The sequence below is a fragment of the Sinohyriopsis cumingii genome, chromosome 14 (genome assembly GCF_028554795.1).
Source record: "Sinohyriopsis cumingii isolate HCF-2022 chromosome 14, ASM2855479v2, whole genome shotgun sequence".
Classification (NCBI taxonomy): Eukaryota; Metazoa; Mollusca; class Bivalvia; order Unionida; family Unionidae; genus Sinohyriopsis; species Sinohyriopsis cumingii.
This window is the reverse complement of record NC_142974.1, coordinates 96494007-96506339: the sequence shown is the minus strand read 5'-3', so window position 1 is coordinate 96506339 and position 12333 is coordinate 96494007. Positions and strand designations below refer to the sequence as shown.

Genomic DNA, 12333 nt, shown 5'->3' with positions numbered 1-12333 from the left:
TTGTTCCATGTCAGCATTGCCGGAGTTTTGCTCATGATTCAGACTTCTGTCACTTTGCTCCGCAGACAGCAATTAGTCAACCAAGACAAGGCCCTTCAGTGAATAGACAGATTACAGTAGACAGACAAGGTCAGAGAAGGATATTACACTTAGGAAAAGAAATATGTAATAATTTCAATGGAACAAATGGTTGTTTCCAAGCAAACTGTAGTAATGCACATGTGTGCTTGACCTGCAAAAAAACTCATTCACAGCTCAAGTGTGACCTGATGACTAAGCAGGTACTGCCACCTACAAAACCTCAATGACTAAATCAGGAGATAGCGGTCACTTTTCAGGCAACCACACCAATCAACATCACTAGATTGCAAGAAGAATTGCAACACCATCCTGATAAAGAATTTGTGGATTATCTTATAAATGGTCTCAGCTATGGTTTTAATACATTTATTTCTCATCAGCCTACTTCTTCATTCGTGTGTAAAAATTTGATATCAGCGACATCACAACCCGATGTAGTTGACGTATTACTTGAGTACAAGCTCTCCAAGAATTACCTCATAGGCCCTTTTGAAAGTCCACCATTTCCTGTATTCCGGATTAGCCCCTTGGGCATAGTACAAAGCAAATATTCTGGCAAGTACAGACTTATAGTATATCTGTCGACACCTCACAGTTAACATGAGCATGAAAGTATCAATGCCTTAATCAGCAAAGAGGATTTTTCACTCTCTTACGTAAAAATAGATGATGCTATTCACATTCTGGTACAGTTAGGAATGGGTGCTAATATGTGTAAGACAGATATTACAGATGCATTCAAGCTAATTCCCATACTCCCAACATTGTGGCCTCTGTATAGTGTCCAGTGGAGAAAACAATATTATTTCTACACCAAGTTAGTGTTTGGTAGTAGAAATAGTCCCAAGATTTTCGCTACACTATCCAGAGCAATTTCGTGGATAGCTCAACATAATTATTGTATAACACATTTTTTGCATTTACTGGATGATTTTTTGTCCATTGATGAGCCTGGTTTTCCAGCTGACAGAACAATGGCTTTAATCACATTGATTTTCAATAGGTTATGTATTCCAATTGCTTCCCACAAGACTTTAGGACCGTCACCAGTCATGGAATACTTAGATATAATTCTAGACTGTGAAAAAATGGAATCTAGATTGCCACAAGATAAGCTGAGCAGATTAGCTGTACTGCTTAAAACTTTCCAGCAAAGGAAATCTTGTACGAAGAGGGAATAGCTGAGTCTGCTGGGCCATTTACATTATGCATGTTGAGTGATTGCCCCTGGTCGGTCGTTCACATCCTATCTAATGTCCTTGTCAACAACCACCACCGAATTGAATCATCATCTAAAGATGTGGGGTGACTTTAAGGCTCAATGGAATGGAGTTTCTTTTTTCTTGGATTCTAATATTACTGTTGCTACAGATTTTGAGCTCTTTACTGATGCAGCATTAACTCTCAGATTTGGCGTATTTTTCCAAGGCAGATGGTTTCAAGGATCGTGGCCAGATAATTTAGATGTATTAGGCACAGACAAGTTGTTGATGGCCCTGCTGGAAATTTACCCCATTGTAGTTGCAGCCCATACATGGGGCCATATGTGGCAGAGAAAACGGCATATGGTGGCGTTTAAGCATTGTGTTTACTAATGTTCTTTGGTGTATCTAGTTGGTTTCTAGTTTAATCAGTTACTGCATGTGCACTGCAATCTGTTATATGCATCTGACTTAATTATTGAACTACATGAATTGTATGCATGTCTGCAGAGTAGATTTTGTGGCAGTTTGTGGAAACTTTACTTTATTTATACATCAGCCCCCAATGGGGAACAAGCCGTGAACAATGCAGTGCTGAACGTACATTTTTTTATTATTTATAGTTGTCTTAGTTTCATCATATATGACTTTCCTACAGATTCTTGCATCACAGACTTGCTTACAACTCCACTCTAGATATAATGTGACTTTAGTCTTGGTATCACTATAACACTGTGCAGGCATGGACCACAGAATAGTCATACCTTGGCACGGGTTCTTGCAGTATTATCCGTTTAGGATGATTCACAGCTGTATAATTCTTAGTATGGCAATGGTTCATTTTACATACATAACTGCTTATACTGATTATGCTTTTCATGCTTAATTTAACAAAACTGCGGGTACTTCTTGTCCATATCTATCTGTTCCTTGGGGCTCTCCACTGCATACTACTGCAGTTCCATTCTCGGCATGCAGCGTTGTTTGGGCATTCTGTCCCCAATCCACTCAACTTACTGACATAACAAGTTGTGGCGATTCTGCCTCAATACAGCGGCAATTCTGCCTGGACATCAGTCATACTGGCAATTCTGATTCATAGATAGGGCATGTTGGTCATCTGGCCCTGACATCGGTCAGACTGGCGATTCCGCCTCATAGTCACTGCATGCTTCTCTACCATCTAACCACAACTAACCTCATGCAGCGGAGGGTGAGACCCAAGGAATGCCAAAGATGTATGCTTATGTACTGTTTTATAATGATAAATAGTTGATTAAAGAGTTTGACACTACCTCTCTATTAGTTCTTCGTATGCTTAATATCATATATACAGTTCACCTGTCAATCCAGCTAGATGTGCATATGGTCCACCTGTCCACCATTCATTTTATATTGTGTAAACATTCATTTTACCATTTATAAATCCTAATTTCTTTTCTTTTAGACAAATAATTTAATTGTTTTTATTTTAGTCTTCACTAAAAATTTATAAATTAAGAAATATTTTATATGCAATCATGTTAATGTGTTACAATCATGTAAGTCAGTGGATACATTGTAAGAGTAACATTAAGATTAAAACAGATCCAGTAATTAATTACCATTATGTGTAAAACATTACCAAATAGTAGTATATTAAATCAACCAAATTGAACAGAACTATTTGGGCATCATTTTTTGTATAATTTTTTTTCTCTCCTTGAATCTACTGGAAAAATTCAACTTTTCTCAATACTGTGATATCTGCCTGTAACTTGTAACTGTAATCTGACCTATTTAAACAGGCATGGTTCTCATAGCTTCATACTTAATTGTCATAGAGAATGTAGTGTTGGGGCAGTTAAAACTAACGTTAATTATGGCAGAATTTAATACTGCTATTATTACATGGCTTTGCTATCTCTTTTTGTGGTACTAGTACTTGTCCAAGGTGAATATTAGCTCTTCCATTTAGGGGAATAAACAAGAGAACCACGAATTGAACATTGCCTGCCTGCCCCATGTTTAATAGTCCTCTACCACTTAATAACCTAAATTTTTGTGCTGAAACCATTTCGCTTCTTTCAAAGTCAGCTTTTTGCTTGTGCTTTTGACCCCAAAATCGATAAGCTTCTTGCATATCCAAGTACAAGCTATTCTCAAAGTTTGGGCCATTTCAATGATGCAGAACCAGTGTTGTTGTGTGGAAACCATTTTATTCTTTTAGTCACAATGACCTTGACCATTTTACTCTAAAATCAATAGGGTTCCTTCTTACATCAAGTGTAAACCATCCACAAAGTCTGGTAACCATACAGAATAAAGAACTCCAGTTACTGTGCCATTTTTATTCTTGTATTTATATATCCTAAATGCAAGCTATCTGCAATATTTGGTAACTGTAAATTGTGGAGAATATTATTATTGTGCAGAAACTGATTCCTTCCTTCAGACAGTGACTTTGACATCTGAGCTTTTGAGTCTAAAATTGATAGCTTTAATTTCTTACCCTATGTGTCATCCATCCACATAATTTGTTACCTGAAGATGATGGACAACTTGAGATTTTGTGTGAAACCAAATTGGTAACAGATGGATGAACAAATATTACATAATTAAAATGAGTATAAGCCCCCCTCTGAATAGCAGTAATAGAATGGGAAGCTGATGGCTTGTAGATGTCAAAGTGAACTTAAATCTGCTATCAGTAGGGTGCTCTGTTGCAGACTGAGGATAAATGTGTGTGTGTCATTTGGATTTTTAACATAGCTTTAACCATTTTTCTGTCATATCACTACAATGTCTGCAGTGTGACAGTTTATAGTGATATCAAGCACTGGGGCATCATGCTGCAGACATGGCTATGCAGTGTTATTTACATGGTAATTAAACATGCTTAGCGCTTTGCTTAATCCAGCTGAAACCAGATTGAGTGCAAGAATCGACAGAAGAGGTCAAATCAGCGAAGCTGCCAGTAGGGAAATGAGACTCTCTTTGGGGAAATGAAAATCTGTCAATGTGCTATTGAAGCCATTGTCCATACAGAATTTGTTATAAGGACAAGCGATCATATGCATTACTTGTTATTTGAACTTGCCAATAAAGATAATAGAGGGGTATATCGTTGAACAGATTTGCAACGAAATGTTAATTTTATCTAAGTCAAAACAGAGCAAACACTTAAAAGATAGTACATGTATATATATATGAATCAATTTAATGGAGTCCATGACTTTCACATTTACAATAGAAAATATAAGGTTTTTATATTTTATGTTTGTATGACTATAATGAAACAATAAGACTAGTTGACCAAGGGTCTGTGGTCTTCACTTTAGCATGTATTGAGATGTAATTTTTGTTGTATAAGAAAACATGAAAGGGTTTCCTAACTCATTTTAAAATGCACATGGTGTTTTGTTATGGTGACGGACAAGAATCACATTTAAATATATGATAACTATATCTCTATCTGTAATATGCATACTGGAAATACAACCAGTACGTCAACAACATATACAAAGAGGCACCACTAACTTCCAAAGATGGAAAAACCATCAAGTTCATATGTGTATTGATATGTATCATATCCCAGGCTGTGTAGTGTGAATTGTATCGATATGCAGCACACAAGCATCATTTCACCTCAAATGATTATCTAGTATCCAGACATCCAATTCTCACACATACTCTACAATGATTATCTAATATCCAGACACCCAATTCTCACACATACTCTACAATGATTATCTAATATCCAGACACCCAATTCTCACACATATTCTACAATGATTATCTAATATCCAGACACCCAATTCTCACACATATTCTACAATGATTATCTAATATCCAGACACCCAATTCTCACACGTTCTACACTGATTATCTAATATTCAGACACCCAATTCTGACATATCTACAACAATTATCTAATATCCAGACACCCAATTCTCACCAATATTCTACAACAATTATCTAATATCAAGACACCCAATTCTCACACATATTTTACAATGATTATTTAATATCCAGAATATATACCTGTGATACTAAACCTACCTTTATTTTCTGCAGAAGTGATTTGGCTTTGGGAACAGTCTGTAAAGAAAAGAACACATTAATCTTTATGATGGCATGTATACACAGTTCTTCTTTAGTAACTAATTAGTGCAAGTACAAACTTTGTTTTTCAGTTTAACATTTTCACTTTTTTTAACAAAGGATCCCAGGGTAGTGTAGAGGTCTAAGGTGACTGCCTTTACAGATCACTTATAACTCAGATGACTGTTTTCATTCAAGTACATGAGTAATCCTTTGCAATTTTAATGCCTGTAAAAAGTGTGCGAAATAATTCACCAGCATCACAAGCAACTGAAAGAGGAAGGTTCCTTTCTAAAAGAAATTTAACAAAATGAACTTCAATCGAATTACATCAAGGTTCTCTCTCTCTCTATTTATAAACAATGCAAGTTCAGGCTGTGCTGTTGATGATGAAGCAACATACTGATGTTTATTACCTTTTTATGCCATATTTTGCCATGGGTGCCTCCATGCCCAACAGTGAAATCACAAATACACAATTTGCAAATTGCAATTGTTCTTCTTCACAAGATGGTTTCAAAAATTTAAACATGAGGCATAATTGTCCTTCCAGTTATGTTTTCTTTTCTTTGCTAGATAAAATTCTGAATCTTCTGCTTACCTTTTTGACATGACAAACATGAGATTTCGCACAGTCCAATATGGTTGTTATAGACTGGCACGATAGCCTTGATTTTGAATGACCCAATCATATTTTAAAACTCAGTGACAGGCTAAAAATTGCAGCCAGTATATTTGGTAGCATCCATGGGAAGCTACTGGTAAGCATTCTCACATATACACATTACCTAAGCTGGGACTCAAACCCGTGTGGACTGACTTCAAACTCAGTGGTCTACAAAAGCAAGCACCTTAGACCACTTGACCACCTAGGGCCCACCCAATGAAATGGAAAACTGTTCAGCTGGATGTGTGTGCATGTAAAGAAAACTGCAACTTCAGTGCCATTAAAATTAACTCTGACCTTACCTGCTCACATTAGCATGGCAATTTAGCATGCATTATGGCCAATGTAAGACATTAGCATGGCAATTTAGCATGCATTATGGCCAATGTAAGACATTAGCATGGCATTGTAGTATGCATTATGGCTAATGGAAGACATTACCATGGCAATTTAGCATGCATTATGGCCAATGTAAGACATAAGCATGGCATTGTAACATGCATTATGGCCAATGTAAGACATTAGCATGGCATTACCCAATGCTTGATACTGATTCATGCCCAGTACAACTGAAAACTGTCCCGCTGCTTGGTAATGATTCATGCCCAGTACAACAGAAAACTTTACCCAATGCTTGATAATGATTCATGCCAAGTACAACAGAAAACTGTACCCACTGCTTGATAATGATTAATGCCAATTACAACAGAAAACTTTACTCAATGTTTGATAATGATTCAAGCCAAGTACAACAGGAAACTGTACCCAAAGCTTGATGGTAATTCATACAAATTACAACAGAAAACTTTACCCAATGCTTGATATTGATTCATGCCCAGTACAACTGAAAACTGTCTTGCTGCTTGGTAATGATTTATGCCCAGTACAACAGAAAACTTTACCCAATGCTTTATAATGATTCATGCCAAGTACAACAGAAAACTGTACCCAATGCTTGATAATGATTCATGCCAAGTACAACAGAAAACTGTACCCACTGCTTGATAATGATTCATGCCAATTACAACAGAAAACTGTACCCAATGCTTGATAATGATTCATGCCAATTACAACAGAAAACTGTACCCAATGCTTGATAATGATTCATGCCAATTACAACAGAAAACTGTACCCAATGCTTGATAATGATTCATGCCAATTACAACAGAAAACTGTACCCAATGCTTGATAATGATTCATGCCAATTACAACAGAAAACTGTACCCAATGCTTGATAATGATTCATGCCAATTACAACAGGAAACTGTACCCAATGCTTGATAATGATTCATGCCAATTACAACAGAAAACTGTACCCAATGCTTGATAATGATTCATGCCAATTACAACAGAAAACTGTACCCAGTGCTTGATAATGATTCATGCCAATTACAACAGAAAACTGATAATGATTCATGCCAAGTACAACACAAAACTGTACCCAATGCTTGATAATGATTCATGCCAAGTACAACAGAAAACTGTACCCACTGCTTGATAATGATTCATGCCAATTACAACAGAAAACTGTACCCACTGCTTGATAATGATTCATGCCAATTACAACAGAAAACTGTACCCAATGCTTGATAATGATTCATGCCAATTACAACAGAAAACTGTACCCAATGCTTGATGATGATTCATGCCAAGTACAACAGAAAACTGTACCCAATGCTTGATAATGATTCATGCCAAGTACAACAGAAAACTGTACCCACTGCTTGATAATGATTCATGCCAATTATAACAGAAAACTGTACCCACTGCTTCATGCCAATTACAACAGAAAACTGTACCCAATGCTTGATAATGATTCATGCCAATTACAACAGAAAACTGTACCCAATGCTTGATAATGATTCATGCCAATTACAACAGAAAACTGTACCCAATGCTTGATAATGATTCATGCCAATTACAACAGAAAACTGTACCCAATGCTTGATAATGATTCATACCAATTACAACAGGAAACTGTACCCAATGCTTGATAATGATTCAAGCCAAGTACAACAGGATACTGTACCCAAAGCTTGATGGTAATTCATGCCAATTAAAATAGAAAACTTTACCCAATGCTTGATAATGATTCATGCCAAGTACAACAGAAAACTGTACCCAATGCTTGATAACGATTCGTGCCAATTACAACAGAAAACTTTACCCAATGCTTGATAATGATTCATGCCAATTACAACAGAAAACTTTACCCAATGTTCGATAATGATTCACGCCAAGTACAACACAAAACTTTACCCAATGCTTGATAATGATTCATTCCAATTACAACAGAAAACTTATGCCCAATGCTTGATAATGATTCATGCAAAGTATGACAGAAACCAATACAATGCTTGATAATGATTCAAGCCAAGTATGACAGAAAACTGTACCCAAAGCTTGATGGTAATTCATGCCAATTACAACTGAAAACTTTACCCAATGCTTGATAATGATTCATGCCAAGTACAACAGAAAACTGTACCCAATGCTTGATAATGATTCATGCAAAGTATGACAGAAAACTGTACCCAATGCTTGATAATGATTCATGCCAAGTACAACAGAAAACTGTACCCAATGCTTGATAATGATTCATGCCAATTACAACAGAAAACTTTACCCAATGCTCGATAATGATTCATGCCAAGTATGACAGAAAACTGTACCCAATGCTTCACAATGATTCATGCCATGTACAACAGAAAACTTTACCCAATGCTCGATAATGATTCATGCCAAGTACAACAGAAAACTTTTCCCACTGCTTGATAATGATTCATGCAAAGTATGACAGAAACCTATACAATGCTTGATAATGATTCATGCCAAGTATGACAGAAAACTGTACCCAAAGCTTGATGGTAATTCATGCCAATTTACAACAGAAAACTTTAGCCAATGCTCGATAATGATTCAAGCCAAGTATGACAGAAAACTGCATCCAAAGCTTGATGGTAATTCATGCCAATTACAACAGAAAACTTTACCGAATGCTTGATAATGATTCACGCCAAGTACAACAGGAAACTGTACCCAAAGCTTGATGGTAATTCATGCCAATTACAACAGAAAACTGTATCCAAAGCTTGATGGTAATTCATCCCAATTACAACGGAAAACTTTACCCAATGCTTGACAATGGTTCATGCCAAATATGACAGAAAACTGTACCCAAAGCTTTAAATGTTGACAACAAAGATGCCAAAAGAAAAGTGACTGATGTGTCTTGCTCCCCACTAATGCAGACTCAACAAAAGGATACTGTTTGCCAATCATTTTATGTGAGCTTCCTTTCTGATGAAAGAAGTCTTGTTTTGTTAATACTGCTGTCTTGTGTCAGAAATATTTTGAAAACACCAATGGCACATTATTCCAGTAAAATACATAGTGATTTACTATGAAGCAGTAATAAAACTAAGAAAGTGTCTGACTTAGATGACTACATAACCAGAGTTTCCCATATGTCCCTTCAAAATTTATAAATGATGGAAAAATCAGGAGACCAGATAAATTAAATAAAAAAATGAGAATGTAATGAATGATTACATAGCTCACTCTGGAAGCATTTAGTAGTCTCCAGCAGACACTGTAAACATCATGCAGAAAATAAATTCCTACTAAAGTGATCATATCAAAAAGTTGCCCTTGTGCTGGGCATAAAATTCAAAACAAATCAAAAAATATATATACAAGTAGTGGTACTATGATCAGTTGATACATACCAGAGAACTATATTTTATTTTTCATTCACATCATTGTTCTTGTGATTGGGCTTTAGAAGCCATTATTATTGTCTGCCCCCAGACACTAGATTTTACTGTAGAGAAGACACAGGCCTTTAACCTTGGAATAAGTGCCAGTATGACTGCTGCATGCATTAGTAATTACCTGGAATATCATTCTTCTTTGATTTGAATCAAGAGTGAAAGGGCATCAGAACAGGGAGGGAGGATGGAACTTTGATGATAACAGAAGGCAAGTATTACATAATTAAAATTAGTTTTACCCCCTGCTATTGGTGACTTTGCCAGCCTGGTGGAAGGCTGACAACCAAAAGATGTCAATGTGCACTTACCATTGTTGTCCAATTGGAGGATGGCTTGATAACTTGTTGGGCTGACACAATTGGGCCTAATGTGTAATTTCTCTGCATTAGTGTGACTGTCAATGAGGGTGGAATGAACAAATGGTGATTGAAATCGCTATAATGCAGCTTTCGTGACACCAGCCAAAGAAGATGGATAAAGAAAGACCCAAGACACAGCAAGTTCTAACTTAAAGGGCTTAATTCTCATGAAGGTAAGACTTCTCTCAGTGAGAGACTGATAAGCACTCTTGATATTACAATCCTCCTTTGAAAGGGAGAAAAAGATATTTCCAACCCATTCTTTCTCTTCTGACTTGATGTTTAGCAATGGGAATTATGCTACAGACATGCAGCATCATGTCCCATCCAATCACATTGTCCTGACACCTGGCCGACCAGTCCTAATACTAACATCATAATGTTGAGCACTAGTACCATTTTTATGAGTCTCTGGTATGACTCTGTCGTGGTTTGAACCATGACCTCCCGCATCTGAGGCAGACACTCAAAACACTTAAGCCACCGAATACAAATGTAAAGCTCCAACTCAGCAAAGGAATCTATTTTTATCATCTGCAGCACAGATAAAACTGAGACTGGAGATCTCAATAAAGATCAGGGGCTCCTGAAAGTAGCTGATCATGGCCAGAAAACCATGCTGAAAAAGAAAAGAAACCGAATCATATCAGTGAAATATAAACCCTTTTCCACAAGCATGGCATGAATTTCATTCCTCTCTGATTATAGGATACCTGAATTAAGCTTCACTCAAAAGTTTTTAAGGTGGTTTAGATAATGACCAAAAAACACATCCGAGGTTCCACTGAGATATTAAAGAATGAGACCGGTCTCTGAAGTTTGACATGCATGATCAGTTCTGAATGATGAAAGTCTGAACTTATAGTGAAATCCATAGAGAACTATGTGTACTGGAGAGGGCTGCTCTATAGCCCTTAATAGCAGAAACCACACGGTCTTTTCCTTGAGGACAAATGAGCCTTGTTATGAGCAAGGCATAACGGTAGAGAATCTGTGGACTGTTACGCAAAAGAGACCCTCTGTAGTCAAACTGTAAATCATTCCTCAGTGGTAATTCCCTTGAAAATGTCTAAGAACAGGTCAAGGAGATCATAAAAAGCCATGTAAAGCAGGTCCTGACTCTGAAGAACTCATGGAATTGTTCTAAAGGGTGGGATGGTGTGGGCATAGTCAATCCCACATCCAGCTGAATGGAAGACATGCAGAGGGCGTCTGTTTTTCAACCATTTATGTGCCATTCTACCACTGGCTTTCCCCCAGTTGGAAAAGTGTCTATGCTCCTGCCTGGTACAGTGACCATTCAGTGAAGACTGCTCATTTCTATTAGAACTAGCTGTCTGCCAGAATGTTTCTCTTGCCTGGAATGTGATCTCCAAAGAAGGATGCCAAGTAAAGAGGTTCAAGACTTCCAAGCAAAGAAAGGGAAAGAGTGCCTCTGGACATCTAAGGAAGACTACTACTGATGTCTGTCCTTCGAAACCATGAAGCAGCTATGTCTCATGTGGAGCTAGAAAATGCAGAATTGGTGACATCCAAAGACTTGCTGAAACATAACAAAATCCTTTTGAGGGCCACCACATTTAAAGTGGAGACATTATTCAGAGTGATAATCCCTACAGTGTCCCTACGATACTTGTGGGATCAGCAACACTGGCCACTGGCTGCTTAGTAGTGGCCCAAGCAGAACTGTCAGACACAGCTTAAGATTCTTTTCTCCCCATCAGTTGTACACCTCTTTCCATAAGAATACCAGTTGAAACTGGTAGAATCAAGTGGGTATCCTTGAAAGTGGTGGAATGTTTCTAAGTGAAGCCAGTAACCCTCCTATATTGCTAAAAGATACATTATACATGACATCTGACCAAGCCTTTGAAAAAAAGGCTTGATAAAGTGGTTTGCGGGACCTTGTGAGGAAGTCTGCAGCTTCCTTCCCATTTCCTAAGGATTGAGGCAGTCAACCCTAAGGAGTTGCACCCTATCCTGCCAACTTCTTGTCTTGTCAACATCCCAGTTGGTGCCATACTGGCCCTTTTTCAAAGGCTTGGTCAGATGTCATGTATACTGTATCTTTCAGCAATATAGAAGGGCTACTGGCTTCACTTCAGAAACATTCCACCACTTTCAAGGTTACCCACTTGATTCTACCAGTTCCAAATAGGTATTCTTAT

The 12333-nt window shown here is 37.3% G+C and overlaps 1 protein-coding gene across 1 annotated transcript in view; it reads right to left on the bottom strand.

Moving 5' to 3' along the window:
- Positions 1–12333, bottom strand: part of LOC149784439 (tetratricopeptide repeat protein 39C-like) — a 108807-nt gene that overhangs the window by 23180 nt on the left and 73294 nt on the right. The window contains exon 13 of the mRNA XM_089932510.1: positions 5325–5363. Coding sequence (XP_089788636.1) covers positions 5325–5363 — 39 coding nt within the window. The remainder of the gene's footprint in view (positions 1–5324; positions 5364–12333) is intronic.